We start from the raw sequence: 17,212 nt of genomic DNA, 5'->3' as shown, positions 1-17,212 counted from the left end.
AACAAGATTAGAATCTGCACTATGATCAAATCTAAAATTCAAAGACTATAGACTCCGTGGTACAGTCTGTAGACTTTACTTGCAGAGTCCACAGCCAGCAACAAAGAGAGGGACAGAGGCAGAGAAAAAGAGCAAAACATTTGCAGCACAGAGTCAAATTATAGTCTGTGAAATTTTTTTCATGTACAGCTGCCTCACCAAGCTAAGATGTTTTGTGGCAGCCCCCACTTCCAGTATTAGCAGAGCACATCATTAGAATAGAGATGGAAAGGGATCTGAAATTACAGTAAATCGCTTCCTGTAAGTTTGCAATTATGTCTAAATGTGACACGGAGGTAGGGAGCTCATGAATCTGGGGAGAGCGCAGATGCCTGACAGACGATCTTGATTCTCATCCAGCACCCCTGCTCACCAGCAGTGAGTTATCCTCAAGACTCTGATTCTCGGTTTCCTCACTTGTAAAATGATAGGATCAGACAAGATGATGTATAAGATCATTGTTTTCAGGATCTATAAATAATTTTACTGAAACTGAACAAATAACACAGCAGCATCCCTAGGCTGGAGGCCGCCCTCCCCAAGGGATTTCCTACAGGCTAGAAGCTCACAGTTGGTACAGTAAGAAATGTTTTTAAAAAGTCATTTCTACAGAAATGAGACTGCCCCCACAACAGATCTGTAAGACCCACCAACGATGTTTTCTCATTCGAATATTCTGTGATATATCCTGGGTTTCAACTTCTGGGAAGCTTTTAAGGTACCTTCCAAAGAAGAAAGGAGTATCCTAAATCTCTCACATGGAACCAAAAGGAAAATCAGAAACATGACCTCCCTGACATTTTTTAAATTTCCAAGATGTTGCTATTTAGGGCACAGGTCTTCATTGTTTTTTCCATTTCAATAAGACGGCAGCTATTAATATAATTACTATATAGAAGAGTGGTAAATACTCTATTTCATACTTTTCATCTGAAGGCCTCAAGTCCTTTGTAACCAATAGCTAGTTCTTTTAATATCGCGTGGGGATAAGCACCATTATTCACATTTTACCTAACAGCAAACTGAGAGACCAAGGGCTCACTCAAGTCACACATACAAGTCAACGGTAGAACTGGAGTCAGAATCATATGACAGGGACGAACAAAGAGAATCTTGCCCAAACCGTCCAATGGCATCCCACCAAGGTAAGAATAAGATCCCAAATCCTCACCATAGCCTGGGATGATGTACATCATCTGGCCTCGAATTACCTCTTGGATTTTATCTCTAATTACACTGCACCAGCTACACTGGCTTCCCAGCTAATCATCAAACACCCCAAGCAAGCTCCTTCGGGCCTTTGCACTTTCTGTTCCCTTGGCCTGGACCTCTTTCCCCACACATCCACATACCCACAGTTCGCTTTCTTACTTCCTTGGTCTTTGATTGAATCTTACCTCCTCTGAGAGGGCTTCTGTGACCACCTGCCCTCATCGTAGCCCCCTATTTTATCTTTCTCACAGAATGATCACTATGCAAATATATCTTATTCATCTATCTATTTTCTGTCTATTTTAGACTGCTAAGGTCCATGTGTCATCCACCACTATACTCCCAGTACCTCTAACAGTGCTGTACCCCCAGTATCTCTAACAGTACCTAGACTCAATAAAATTGTGTAAAATAAATGAAGAATGAATGAATAATTCATTCTCCAGTGCAGATTCTCCAGTGGTTTCCTCTGATAGAATGGTGTTTCTCTGTAACACCCATATTCTTCCTCCTCTTCCTCACCTTTATTATTTCTCCTAGATGGTGAACACAGCTGAACATTCCCCACCTTACTTAGTGAGAAGCACAGATCCTGATGAGCAGCCAACTCAGACCACCCAGAAGAAGAAAAGAGAGAGGAAGTCAAAAGAGAGAATTCTCTGGGATCAGGTCCTGCCAAGTATCCTGAAAGCCCTGAGCCGTCTGGGTGACAACCTTTTGAACATTTACCACATGACCCTTTCTGGAGCAGGAACAAAGGCCTTTGGTCACTCAGTTGAATCAAAGATGGAAGGCAGGAAAGCTTGAGCACCTAGTATCCTCAAATTAGGAGAGCCTTTTATCATTTTTATATAACAAATCTCAAGAGTTTTTACCTGTGTGTGTTACCTATAGGTAATTATTTACTGCTAAATTACATGAACCAGGAGCCCTGAGAAAGGATGTTCTAAAGGCTTTGGCAAAGTAGGTGGGCCAGAAACAATGTAGAAATAGGGTGGCAGAAACTTACTTGACTCTCAGGACAGGAAAGAAGAGGCAGCAAGGAAACGGAGAAAGCAGGAGAGCAAGAGACATAACTGGGTCTCAGAGCTGTTCTAATCAAAGATGAAAGAAACAACGGGGAAGAAACCCCATGACTTAGAAAACTGACTTGTAGTTAATTATACCAGAATGTTAGGAACTTCATCCTGCTGAAGAACCCCTACCAGTAGGTTGGCAACCTAATATATCACTCATCTCTCTCCACCATATCATTTTACAGTCCCACCAAGTTTTAATATATCACGTAAGTCTACCCTCTGGGAAACTGGTTAAAAATCAAATAGCTTTTCTTAAATAATTCCACCACATCTGGGCACTAAAGATTTAACTATTTAGTTGGAAGCAAAGTCTAGTAGGAGCGGTCTATAAGCCACCCTTCTCATTAGACAAATTATTTTATCAGCTGTATTTCAGCATGGCATGGCCCTGCTCAAATCTTCAATGACCTTCCATTACCCACGTGGTAAGGTTCACGTGCCGGTTCCAGCATTCAAGGTGCTCCCACAATCCTACTACTAATATGAAATAATGACAATTGCTGGCATCTGTGGAGTGCTCACTACATTATAGTCGCTGGCTAAGTGCTTTCCTCATATTATATCGTTTAATCCTCATAACGACCCTGTGTGGTAATCACTATTAAGAGCTCTATGTTACAGAGGAGAAACTGAGGCACAGCGAGATACCAAAGGACCAAACCAACTTCATCTCCCATGACTACCTAACTTCACTTAACACACCTGCCCTGTACATACTGCCTTCCACACTCACCTCCTTTCTGATTCCCTTCCTGTGAGGCTCCACCCCCTTCGAGAAGCCTTCTCTGACCCCAGATCACAGCAATCTGGACTCACATAGCACTTGGTCTCGGTATCACCTTTAAACAACATATTATTTTTATTGTGTGTCTCATCTCCCCAAATAGGATTTTTTTTTTAAGATTTTATTTTTCCTTCTTCTCCCCAAAGCCCCGAGTACACAGTTGTATATATTTTAGTTGTGGATCCTTCTAGTTGTGGTACATGGGATGTCGCCTCAGCATGGCCTGATGAGTGGTGCTAGGTCCATTCTCAGGATTTGAACCGGTGAAACCCTGGGCCGCCGAAGCAGAGCACACAAACTTAACCATTCGGCCACAGGGCCAGCCCCCTCAAATAGGTTTTAAGCTCCACCTGTTACACTTCTCTCTACCCTCTGTAATCCTAACACCTTGTACTAAGAAGGTAATCAATATATATTTGGTGGTGAATTCATTGATTCCTAACAGTGTCTGGCACATAAGGAGTCCCGAATAAATGGCTTTAAATAGTCACCAATGAATGAGGGAAAACAAAACATAAGAAACAAATTATTGAGAAACCTTACCCATAAACTGAGCGTAATCAGTTTGTCAGCTGTGAGAGTCTGGTAGACTCGAGAATACAATGCACTAACAGATCAAAAGGAAAAGATTTTCTCTTCCTTTTGTTCCAATAAACACAGTGACTTTGGCCTCCTAGCAATTATTTTAATACCCTATGTGCTTTCTTAGGTAAAATCCCCTTTTGATTTGTTGTTCTCCCACTGCAGAAGGGAAAAAATCCCTCCCATAACAGTCAAAGAATAAGTGAGGGCTTTTAGACTCTGGATATATAACAAATGGCTCTCTTTTGTGAAAAAGAGAAAGAAAAAGGGCACCAGAAGTGAGTCATTCATCAAGCAGTTGAACTTGCAACCCCGATAACATACCAAGACACTTCAACATTTAATTGCTGAGAGTGGGGAGGAGGGAGCTAGAGGAATGTGACCAAATTGACCCAAGAAGATGCATAAAGGTGGGTGTCCCAGGGGTTGGCCAAGAATCTGCAACAGATTTTTTTTTCTAATGATAAAGCACCCTTGAGATCAGATTCTTCCTTATTGCATATATCATTACATCCCTTAGGAAAAATAGTTCTAAATACCAGGGGAAGGTCATGTCCAATATCATAGCTATCTAGTCCACGTTAAATTCCTTCCCTGATATGGAATCAGTCAAAAAAAGCAGATGTCTCTAGCAGCTACTTGAGAAAGAGAGAATGTAAATGAATAGGTTTCTGTTAGGATTGGAGTTTCTGTCCAAGGGATCATTTATTCTCTATGATATCTTAAACTTCTCTCCAAAACGTTTCCAGGAATTGAAGAGTGGCAACGGGGTGTATTCTCATTAACTAGAAAGTACAAATTGAGGAAATTAATCACCTATGACAAGGCCTGTCTTGTTTTAACATGAACACCAGGAACAAAGCAAATTATAAGCTCTGAGCAAAGTGGTCACTGTGCCCAGACAACCAACAAAGCTTTTGCAAGAGATGCGTGATGCCAGCATCCTCCTGAGGGAAAAGAAGTGCTCGGGCACCAAGAACTGGGACTTTTGAAGAGATGCACAGCACTGGCAGCTCTCCTGTAGCCTGGCTTCCTCAGGGCTAGTTTCTCAGCCAATAACAGGGATGCTCAGCAAGCACTTCTGGAAAATAACGACAATTACAAAAAATGGTGCAGACTATATCTTAACAACTGACCAGAGCTGGCAGAAAGGTATATACTGGAGAAATGCAAACTTATATTCCATGTATATGGGGTCTTATAATCCTCCAATATGAAGAACTCAGCTTAGTTCCTTCACCAGCCCCTTTTCCCCTGAGCCCATCACCATCGACTTGAATGTTCTTCCAAAACTGTCTGGCAGCTGGCTGGGGAGGCGTAACTTACTGAAGCAGCCCAGAGACAATGACTTTGGCCACGTTATTCACATCCCATTATAGGTTGTGTGATTGCTTTCTCAAAAGACTTTATAAAGTCGGAGTCTTCTGATTTCCTTTTATCTACTGGCCTTTGCTGAGTCTTTTCTAACCCTCTTGCCTTCATTTTTTTCTTTCCACCTTCTCTCATGATTCTATTTCTCCCTTTCTCACTATTTGATTCTGTCCAGGAAAAGGACTACAGACTTGTTCATAAAAATAGTTTACAGTTGTTGTGCATAATTTCAAACTTTTCAAAGGACTGATTCGACATGATTTTTTTAACGAATAAAGACTCTTAAACTTACACCTCACTCTAAAAGGCACCACGCTGCCCCGCTTTAGTCTTTGTCAACCCCAGAGGGATCTGCAGGCCAATGTCAAGCCACAGCGCATCAAGGAGGCACAGATAAAATAGGAGGGAAGACGCATGGCTCATGCAGGCTGTTATTTGCCAGTGAGTCAGGATTAATACTCAGATCCTTCTGCGCTGGCTTCCTGGTTAGTCTGCTGTGAGTTTGCAGGGGCTATCAGAGCTTGAATTTTCCAATAGTAAACTGGTTCTTTGCTTTCAACTCTGCGAGCTCTGGTCCTGTGGTGCTCACTGCTAAAGCCACCAAAATCCTAGCAGGGGACTCCAGATGCACCAAGGGTAAAACTGCCACCAGTATTGGGAAAATGAATCAGATAATAGCATGCCCCAATCATCTTCCCTTTTGCTTACGAGACTCATTAATATTCTTCACTTCAAAGACGAACAAAGTATAAACAAATATACAGAAATTTTCCTGTCAGAATGTCTCATAAATTGTGTCTGCCCATTGCCTCAGTTCTTCTGTCTCTGCCTCTCCCAACTCTGCAGGATTTGGGCCAGCTGCTCACCCGCCTTTAGGTTTAGCCTCTCTCCTCTATCTGAGCCAATCCAGGCCTGAAGCAGGAAGAACGTGTATGATCCTCCGCCCTGTAACAGGGCGCCCAAGGGGACAAGCGTGAGTTCAAACAAAATGACTCCCCATGCCCAACCGTCCCCCTGACTGCTCCATACATTCACATGCCCTCTATTTATATACAGGCATGTAGTGCATAACGACGTTTCAGTCAATGATAAACTGCATATGCAACGGTGGTCCCATAAGATGCGTACGATCTAGCCGAGGTGTGTAGCAGGCTATAACATCTAGGTTTGTGTAAGTACACTCGAGGATGTTTGCACAAGGACGAAACCACCTAACAACGCATATATCAGAATGTATCCCTGTCATTAAGTGACACATGACTTATAGAGAGCACAGTAAACACTGCAAGTTTTAACGGTGCTGAACTAAATAATAGTTAAAACACAATTCTTAGACGAAAAAAATCTTGGCACAATCCCTCAGACACTTTTAACTGAATCTGGCTGAAGCTTCCTCTCATGCCCATTCTAGCTGTGATAAACCCTGAAATACAATACCACTGCTATGGCTTAGGAGGTGAAACCAGAAGAATACAGGATATCTATTCAGCTCCCAGAAAGCCAAAATGGAGAAAGCCATAATCCATAATTGAGAATAGCTGGGATAAATGAGACCCACAACCCCGGACAATTCCCACATCTCATTATGGCCTTTATATTTCAAATTATTCCCTATTCATTTTTTTAAAGAGCTGAGTAGCACATACGACCAATTTGGTTTAGTCTTTCTTTTCCTTCCTTTGCCTAATGTTCAAGAGGTTTTAAAAAGAAATAAGTGTTTTTATGGTATGTGAATTGTATCTTGCTAAAAAAAAGAGAAAGTGGCCAAAATGTGAACAGCTGTGGATAAAAAGAGAAAAAAAAAAAAAAAAGCAAAGAGCCTAGCTCAGCAGCAGCAGAGCAACAATTAGCTGGAGATAAGCAGCAGCTGTCCCCTTCAGCCAGGCCATGTGGTCACCAGGTTGCCTCAGACCCACCACCCACTCCATGAATTTATGGTTCCTGCCTGGCCCCTGTAAGTGGTGGAGTTTGCAAGCTCAGGGATAGAAAATATATAGCTAAACAATCAATCTTTGACTGACTAATTTGGTTGAGTTCGTTTTTTACTGCCATTGTAACAAATCACCACAAACTTAGTGCTTCAACAACACAAATGTATTCTCTCACAGTTCTGTAGGTGAAACGTCTGACATGGGTCTCGCTGGGCTAAAATCAAAGTTGTAGCAGGGCTGCGTTCCTTTCTGGAATCTCTAAGGGAGAATCCATTTCCCTGCCTTTTCCAGCGTCCAGAGGCTGCCCACATTTCTTGGCCTGTGGCTCCTTCCTCCATCTTCAAAGTCAGCAACATAGCACGGCTTTCTGACCCTCCTTCTGTCCTCACATCTCTTTCTCTAGCTGTCCTCTTCAGCCTCTCTCTTCCACTCATAAGGACCCTTGTGATTACATTGGACCCCCCTGGATAATTCAGGCTACTCTCCCTATCTGTTGATTAGCAATTTTAACTCTCCTTTGCCATGTAAGGGAACATTTACAGGGCCCAGGGGTTAGGACACTGACATCTTTGTGGGGGCCATTATTCTGCCGACCACATCAACCAATCTGTAGCTCATGAACTATGAAAGAAAATTTAAAGCATGCACTTTTTACAGGCAAGCATATTTTGATTTATAACATATGGGCTCCTAAAAAAGTTATATGTAAAGCAAATTATAATTTAAAGGCATTAGAGGAACTCACTAGTGAAAGGAGTCAAAAACCATAGAACCATTTTCTGACAACATGCACAGAATTATAACCTTCTCACGTGCATTTCTGAACCTGATAACTCTGACAGGAGATATATTACAATAAAGCCTTGCAGGGCTGGCCCCGTGGTTAAGTTCGCGCACTACGCTTTGGCGGCCCCAGGTTCCGCTGGTTCAGATCCTGGGCGCAGACATGGCACCACTCATCAAGCCATATTGAGGCAGCGTCCCACGTGCCACAACTAGAAGGACCCACAACTAAAATATACCACTATGGACTGTGGGGACTTGGGGAGAAAAAGAAAAAAAAATTAAATAAAGCCTTGAGTCTCACTCAGCTGGAGAGCACTGACAGTGTGCTGGCTAAGAGCATAGGCTCAGGCATCAGCCTGAGTTCAAATCCCACCTCGGTTCAAATCCCACCTCTGAAAACTTGGAGCTGTGTGACCCTGGGTGAATCACTGAATTTCTTGGTGTCTCACTTGCCACATCTGTAAACTAAGAATAATAATAGTATCCAGACCATAGGGCTGCCATGAGGATTAAAGGAGACAGAGAACATATATGGTGCCTGGCACATATTAAGTGCTCAATAAATGGATTCTCTTAGCATCACCACATGCCGAGGCCCATGCTTAGGTACAGGAGGCGTAGAGGAAGCATCCTACAGCTTGGATTCGTTCTTTTTAGGGCTTGAAAATGAAAGTGAGAACAGGACATGACCACTAAATGGAAAGCAGCAGGCAAATATTAAATGAAGATAAACTGTGAGTCTCCCCTTGGTAGACACCCGTGGTTTCTGCTTGCAGGCTGTGTGAAAGATAGAATGACCTTTAATACTTAATGCAAGTGTGAATCATCCTCAGCAAGCCACATGATCTGATAGTGAATATCTGAAAGAACAGTTATATTTGGTATCAGACAATAATTTGTTTTTCTGCTCAGAGTCTTCAAGTAGCCGGTTGGTTTTACCCTCAGATTTTAATCGCTCTTCACAGCCTCCCGAATAAAAGCCAACCTCATGCCCGAGGCATTCAAGGCCCTGCACAATTTTATCCCTCTCTGTTTCTACCTTTATCTCACACCAACCCCATACACAAACTCACTATTCTGGCCAAACTACAAAACTCTCTAGTTCTGACAGCACTAAGGTACCACTTTGTATAGTAGTTAATTCAGTATGGTTCTTATCTAGACTGGAGGGTCTTGGAGGCCAGGGACCCCATCTTAGGCATCCGTATATTTTGCCACAGTGACCAACGTGTAATAAGCACCTAATTAATATTTGCTAAATAAATGGATTACCCTATCCTTCTACCCATCACATTCATTTCCACATAGGAACATTTGACGCCCTTTTGTTTCAAAGCTATTTTCTTCACTCAATTGACAGCCACCTTTTTAAACTTCCTCATTCAGAAGCTAATAATTACATTTCTTTTAAAAGTTGCACTTCTAAATTTATCCTGAGCTTTCAGATTTTGAAAATTCCATACATCTGTGAGAATCCTCTCATTAGAGATTTTTTTTGCTAGCGCTCAGATTAAAATCTTTTTAAAAGAAATATTGTTTCCAGACAGGCTACTCAGGACAATATCCTTAAAAGATGAAATAATATAATAACTACTTCTTACCTTCATGGTAACTGAGATGGTGCTATTTACATTTGCTTTATGCAACCAGCCTTGTTTTATCACACCACCCTTCTGAGAGCATAAAGACGAAGAATCCTGAAACAGAGTGGAAATCATCAGTGAAACAGCAGCCAGTCATCTAATCAAACATTTGAGAGGCACAAACTAGACCCTGCCCCATTTTCTAATTAAAGCATAAAGCTCCCCCCCACCATGAAGATGCCTGATTAAACTTGAAATTAACTACAGAATGAAAGGCTCTGTGCTCTGCACACCGTAGGCACTCAATATTTACTGAATCATATGCGCTGTCTTCTGGGAAAGTCTTCTGCATTATATAAACAGTCAAACTGCACTTCAAAATGTCACAGACATCCGGGCCATCTGTCCCAAGAGGGATGTATCAGGCAGGATAGTCTAGATGAATCACTACACCACATGCCCAGTGAGGGAAAAGCCACTCCACCAACATGTCTCCCAGGTGGGAAAACATGTTTATATACAAATCACCGCCCATTTCACTTGCTTTTTCTTAAACTCCATTTGGAAATGCAACAATTTAAAACAAAATTTTTTAAACACTCAGTAGTTTGAAAGCTGGCCACAGATCATTCAAAAACAATTTTTTCCCTCATCTTTTCTCAAGGAAATCTCTCTCAGCAGAAGTGACCTTGAAGAAACCAGTGCAGTTGCCTCCATCCTTACCTCATCTTTCTCGCAGTCCTCATCAATCTCAAATACATGATTGGGAATCTTTTCTGGTCTCAGAGATTTGCTGAAAATGCAAGAGAATTGTCTTAGAAACTGAACAGAAGAGACAAAAATCGAAAGCAAGATGAGTAGACTTCTTTCTCTCACAACCAAGAAAACACCAAGACATAAGAAGGAGTAATTCTTTTCTCCTTTCCAAACTCAGCTTCTCCCCTCTAACTAAACTTACATTACCTTTTACATAAGGACTCCCACATGTGCAGCCAGCAACAAAGACATAACTAAGTCCAAATACGTAGGGAGGGCAGAAATTGCCAAAGAATGTGGGCCAGAGCTGTTAGTGGTGACAGAACCTTATCTTTCCCTAGGTCAAAAAACAACATAGTCTAATTCTGGCTTTTCCATCTGTTTGCTGTATGCCCTTGGACTGGTCATCTTAGGACTCGGTTTTAAAGGTTATCTTTAGGATTTGGTTTTCTCCTCTGGGAAAGTGCTTTGAAAACTATAAAAGGCCACACAAAGTCTTCTTTCTCCAAAACATTTCCTGTATAATATGCTGCGAGGTTAGCAGTATCATGGATGAGAAAAGTGAGGGCTAAAACAGACTGAGTGACAGGCCCAAGGTCATCCAGCTAGTAAGTGGCAGAAATAAGATTTGAACCCCGACAGTCTGGCTCCTGGGTCAGTGTGCCCACAACAGTCGTTCAACTCAACTGAAAGAGATGCACTTTGGTCAAGGGATGTCTGGGGTCATCAAACTGAACCAAATACCTTCTAGCTTTTTCACTGACACCACTGGAAAATGCTCACTACATTATCCAGAATCAAATAAAGATGATTTCATGGTCAATATGGATGATCCAAAGCCAAAAAGTGAACTCAAACATTTTGGAAAAAATTTCAATGAGCAAAGTCAAAACATATTCAATTACCCAAGATACACTTACCAAACATGCTGGTTGTGTGAGGCTTTGCTTTATTATAAATCATAAATAAAAAGTTTCACAAGTGGTTTTAAAAAGGTAAAACGTTTAATACCTCTCCTCCTGAAGGTTCCCTTGAATTCCAAACTCACCACGGCAACATGCGGAAGTCCCCAGAGAAGTCTTCATACTTGTAGTTGACCACATGCCAGTCTGTGCTGTAGGTTTTGATACACTGAAAGAAAATGGGAATCTTTCATTTGAAAGGCAGGAAAAGTACGTATACATCCACTTTTTAAAAGTCTGGTAATAAGCTGACAGACTTTTAAAAAATCACTTGGGGATTGCTGGTACTAGAATCTTCCTTTGGGGATTCACTATGTCTTCCTAAACCAACCGGTGGTAATAAATCCCAATTTGTATGCTCTCTTGAACACCCTGAGTCCAAGTTAAAAGAGTATTCAAATACAAAAAAAAGACTCAGAACACACACTACTTGTGAAAAGGTATTTAAGCTGTATCCTCTATATCGCATCATATAGACTTGTTACGTAGCTCAGTCAAGTTATAATTTATTTTCCATTTACACTAAAGGAAGAATATTTTAAATATATGATGAATGTTCTTCTGTGGGCTTTGAGCCTCTCACCTCTTTGACAAACAAACTCTGGGCCCTTTTCTCACCATCTTCGGGTACAGTGGACTGCACCGTTCTGCGCTGACGACTTATTACTGAGATCTAGAAGACAAAGAACATTCTTGCTATAAGAACTGGCTTGGAAAATGCAGGCTTTTTCTTTAAAGAAGAGCTTGTGAACTCACAGATATATCTTCCATTGGAAACATAAGCAGGTCTCTGAGGGGGTCACTGTAAATCTGGGTTTTTCTTTGAGTGATAACATTCTCATAGTCCAAGGGCTCAACAACTTTGGTCTTTTCCTTAATAAGAGACAAAAAGAATGTTAACGTGGTCAAACTCACAAGAGATAAGCTCTTCTCTATGTGCTACAGATACATTATTTCACAAAAGAAGGGGATTATTGATGATGATAACCACTTAAAAGGAGACACTTTGACAAGAGAAACATTCTCTATAACTAGACACACACATCAAACACATACGTACACACACAGACCTCTCCGCTACAAACAAGAGTTCTGGAGAGACAGCACTGTACTCTGCCTATCCAGATGCCTTCCAAAAATTTGAATTTAAGCGAAAACAAAAAGTGGTATATTTGGAAGCCTGTCAGTTGATATTTACCAAATATGCGCTATTCACTAGGTGACTGAAGGAGAGAAAGTATCAACATTCATGTGCCTACTCTGTTCCCAGGCACGCTCTCCAAAGGATGTATCAATTTCTGGCATAGCTGGGGCAAGCGCGAGTACTGGAGATGCTTGATCCAGCGGACAGGGCATGAAAAGGTGAGGTTCCAGGTGGCAAAGTCAGTGGATCCCTGTCAGACTTCCAGGCGACCTGACCACTGATATATAGGGCCCCAGCCAGAGGCTAAGGTTACAAGGAGCAGGGTCAGTGACTCTGAGAAATCCAGGATATGATAAGAGTAATAATAGTTAGCATTTACTGAGCCCTTTCTATACGCCAGGTACCAGGCCAAGTGCTTTGTCTCCATTTTCTCATGTAATACTCACAAGAACCTGATAAAATAGGCTTAATCTTTGTCCCCATTTTACAGATCAAGAAATCCTGGACTCAATTCAGGTTAAGTCACTTGCCCACCTTCCGAGCTCGAATTCCAGCCTGGGTCTGTGATTACAAAGGCTCTGTGCTTTCCACCTCATGCAGACTCTCCTCCCCTCAGAAATACATGAAGATACCAATGTGCAAGGTACTGAACTTGGAATAGGAACCCCTCACCTATCTTCCTGTCATCTTTTCCTGTACTGAACTCACCATGATCTGATACACCATCGATGTGACCCCTCTGCCTACTTAAGGGCAAGGATTTTCCTTTATTTGTTTACTGCTAGAACCCCAGCACCTAGAATGGTACCTGGCACATGGCAGACGTCCAATCATTAATTGTTGAATGAACTTTGAGATATCCAGATGCAACCAGAGCCATGTAACAACACACTATTCGAAACCAAGGTGAGTATATATTAGTGATTTCTAAGAATATGTTTTACTTCAATAAAATTATTTTTCTTAAACATTTTCTAATAAAAACTCTAAAGAAAGCTTGAATTTAAGAGCTGTTAAAACTTAATATCATAATGGATGAATTTAAGATATATTGAAACAGTATCATACTGGAATAGGGATTGATGGGGTTGAGGGCAGGCCGCCCCAAGAGGTGCCACTCTGGTCTGCAGACTATTTCGAGCTGAAGACAATGAAGCCTCAAAAGACTCAGGAAGAGCATCTGACCTTGCCCCCCTCAAACTGCCTAAAGGACTCCAACATAGAAGGCCCATTCCAGGAAGGAGCTCATATCAGTGATAGCTACAGTATGATGTAAAACAGGTGTGATAAAAGGACACCAACAATCCCATTTTTTGGGCCCAGCAAAACCTGTTTAACAAACTTTTGCATTCCATCTCTATGTAGATTGTCTTCCTCCCCTTTGAAGTCCCAGATCACTATGTCCTCCTTGTCTGTAGCTGAGGATACTTAAACAGGCGGACTCAGCCAGATGGGTGGGTTACTCAGTTTCCTCTGGGTTTCTCCCATGTACACATGCTATTAAATTTTGTTTGATTTTCTCTTGCTAACCTGCCTCTTTGATTATTTGACCAGCCATGAGAACCTTAAGGAAAAGCGGTGGGGGGAATTCTTCCACTTCCCCGACAGGATCATATTTATATCTGTGTACATAGTATCTAAGGCAGTCCCCAGTACACTGTATCCACACAATCTTTTGAGAACAGTTTTTATAGACATTTTTTTTTAATTTTTCCCTCTTCTCTCCAAAGCCCCCCAGTACATAGTTATATATTTTAGTTGTGGGTCCTTATAGTTGTGGCATGTGGGACGCCACCTCAGCATCGCCTGATGAGCGGTGCTAGGTCCACGCCCAGGATCCGAACCAGAGAAAACCTGGGCCGCCAAAGCAGAGCACGCAAACTTAACCACTCGGCCACAGGCCAGCCCTGAGAAAGGTTTTTATACACAGTTCACAATAGGTCACACCTAGAGCACAGTTCCATATCTGAGGGGCATCTCAGAGTTTCCTCTACACGATTACTTAGAAAGATTAGAGTACACGGCTCTAACCAATGAGAATCAATGTTCAAAAAGTCTGAAAGATCCTAACAAAAACAGTATGGAGATTCCTCAAGAAATTAAAACTAGAACTACTATATGATCCAGCAATCCCACTTGTGAGTATCCAAATGTTCACTGCATGTTCACTGCAGCTTATTCACAACAGCCAACACATGGAAACAACCTAAGTGTCCATTTACAGCTGAATAAAGAAAATGTGGTATACATATATGGAAAGGAATGTTATCCAGCCATGAGAAAGAAGGAAATCCTGCCATTTGCAACAACATGGATGGAGCCAGAGGGCATTATGCTAATGAAGTAAGCTAGACAGAGAAAGACAAATACCGTATGGTATCACCTATGCGTGGATTCTAAAGGAAAAGAATAGTTGCCAGGGGCAAGAGGATGGGGAGAATAGGGAGATGTTGGTCGGAGGGTACAAACTTTCAGTTATAAGATGAGTAAGTTCTGGGGATCTAATGTACAGCATGGTGACTGTAGTTAATAACACTGTATTGTATGCTTGAAATTTGCTAGGAGAGTAGATCTTAAGCATTCTCCCTCACCCCCCAAAAAAGTTAACTCTGTGAGGTGATAGATGTGTTAATTAACTTGATTGTGGTAATTGTTTCACAATGTATACATATACTAAATCATCACATTCTACACTTTAAATATACACACATTTTTTTTTAAAGATTTTATTTTTCCTTTTTCTCCCAAAGCCCTCCCAGTACATAGTTGCGTATTCAAGTTGTGGGTCCTTCTAGTTGTGGCATGTGGGATGCCGCCTCAGCATGGCCTGATGGGCGGTGCCATGTCTGCGCCCAGGATCCGAACCGGCGAAACCCTGGGCCACCGAAGCAGAGCTTGCGAACCTAACCACTCGGCCAGGCCCCCAAATAGATACACTTTTATGTTTCAATTATACCTCAATAAAGCTGGGGGGAAAAAGATCCTAACAAAGACAAACTTCATTTCAAGTCTTAAAGTTGGATTTGTAGACCCAGGAGATCAAATGAAGCAGACCATCCCTATCATGTCTGTGAATACTCGTGCAAAATGAGTTGAAATAGAAGAAAAATTTCTATTTGGGAACCCAAGAGATTTTCTGATAGGAAAATGTGACCCCCTTGTCCCATATCTACCATGTCTTCATGGCCCCAAGTGAAAGAAAACTGCGACTGCAGCTTCCAGCTCTAACACTCAGAGTCTGGGGTCAATTTCTCAGAGAAGTTAGATGAATAAAGCCCCAGGGAAGAAGGCAAGCCTTAGACACTGAAAATAATTTCAAAGTCTTGCTTTTGGTGCCAACTATCCTACCAATAGAGATTGCGAAAACAGTCCTCAAATCTCAATGTTTAACCTGTGGAATTAGCATCTGTTAATCTCTCTCTACAATAATTTCACCAGTACCCACCCCAAGTAACTTTGAAAAAGAAAAAAAACCCCTTCAGCTTTCTAATGTAGTTGTCAAATTAATACGGAGAAGCATATGTCAAAATGAATCACTTGTTTAAATGTACAGAGTATGCCTTCTAAAAATGAAACTTACAGCTCCCCGTGTGTTCTGAAGGCCAGAAATTCATGTCATAGAAAACAAGGTTTCACTTTTCATGCAAAACTGAGTATTCTGAGCCTTCACTCCTACTTCCTTTGTCAAGGGTAGCACAATAGTAGAAGGTAGGGTGGCTATTCTTGGTCCTATAAATCTTCCTCCAATAAAAGATGTAGGCCTGTGAATCAGGCTTCCTCTCTCTTTTTTTTTTTTTTTTGAGCAAGATTAGCCCTGAGCTAACTACTGCCAGTCCTCCTCTTTTTGCTGAGGAAGCCTGGCCCTGAGCTAACATCGTGCCCATCTTCCACTACTTTCTATGTGGGACGCCTACCGCAGCATGGTGTGCCAAGCGGTGCCATGTCTGCACCTGGGATCCGAACCGGCGAACCCCGGGCCGCCAAGAAGCGGAACGTGCGAACTTAACCGCTGCGCCACCGGGCCGGCCCCCGGCTTCCTCTCTTTAAGAAGAAAAAGAGGAGAAACTCAGCCTCTCCTCCAACCCCTCAGCTGCCTCCAACCCACATTTTTTTCTCCACCCCTCTCCCAGGCAGTAACAGCACAATTCAAACTGGAAGTGGAAGAGAGAGGCTACAGTAGGAGCCAGCCCCAAAGAACCACACCTCACATTTCCCTTCCATTAGGATTCAGTTATAACTCTGTTGGCATCAGAGACAAGGAGAACCTTGACTCTTAGAACCATCGTGGTTTAATGGTGGCCCTGCCCTGCAGTCTAGAACATATCCCTTGTCTAACCTTCCTATTTGGCTTTATCATTTTATTTTTAGACTTAAAGAGTTACCCTTAATAAGGCTTCTATCACACACAAAAAGGGTTTTTCTCTCAAGTTTTTAATTTTTCCTTCCTGCCAGTTTGTGCACTGATTGGCCTGAAAAGTTCCTTTTTCATAACTCAAGAAAACTGTGTTATAATAAATGGCACTTTATAAACATTCGAGGAATAGCAAGGTCGCACCGTGTACTTCTCGGTGGCTATGTAGCGGTGCTCAGTAAAAGGCAAAAGCATTTACACACTCTAGAGAGAAGCAAGCATATGTTTTAGTCTTCTCTTCCTAAGTAGTGACAGGAAAACCGTGAGCCTACATTTGGAACCTTCTCTGTTTTCACCCTCTAGAAAAAAAAAATGGTTTGCCTTTGAAAGTTCTCATTCACTGACTCCTGAGCTCTCTTGAAATAACTTGCTAGTAATATTATTAGTATTTTTTCATTGTTTCACTTGAAGATCACTTTGCAGTCTTAAGAAAACACTGTCATAGACATTCTACCCGTTTCTTACCAAAACCTCTCCAGTAGACAAGGAAAGTACTACCATTTCAACCTTAAACATGGAGAACCTGGCTCAGAGGTTTAAGATCAGCCATCTACACCTAGTAGCAGAACCAG

General features: G+C 41.8%; 1 protein-coding gene across 5 annotated transcripts in view; it reads right to left on the bottom strand.

Annotated features, from left to right (window-relative positions):
* The window catches only part of DOCK11 (dedicator of cytokinesis 11), a 183,377-nt gene that overhangs the window by 126,299 nt on the left and 39,866 nt on the right, over positions 1-17,212 (bottom strand). For all 5 annotated transcript variants that reach the window (XM_044763097.2, XM_014860971.3, XM_070503277.1 and 2 more), the window contains 5 exons: positions 11,842-11,958; positions 11,669-11,758; positions 11,172-11,254; positions 10,091-10,160; positions 9,386-9,481 (listed from right to left, as the gene is read on the bottom strand). In XM_044763097.2, coding sequence (XP_044619032.1) covers positions 9,386-9,481; positions 10,091-10,160; positions 11,172-11,254; positions 11,669-11,758; positions 11,842-11,958 — 456 coding nt within the window. The remainder of the gene's footprint in view (positions 1-9,385; positions 9,482-10,090; positions 10,161-11,171; positions 11,255-11,668; positions 11,759-11,841; positions 11,959-17,212) is intronic.

Source organism: Equus asinus, chromosome X (assembly GCF_041296235.1).
Source record: "Equus asinus isolate D_3611 breed Donkey chromosome X, EquAss-T2T_v2, whole genome shotgun sequence".
Lineage (NCBI taxonomy): Eukaryota > Metazoa > Chordata > Mammalia > Perissodactyla > Equidae > Equus > Equus asinus.
This window is presented reverse-complemented; position numbering and strand designations above follow the sequence as displayed.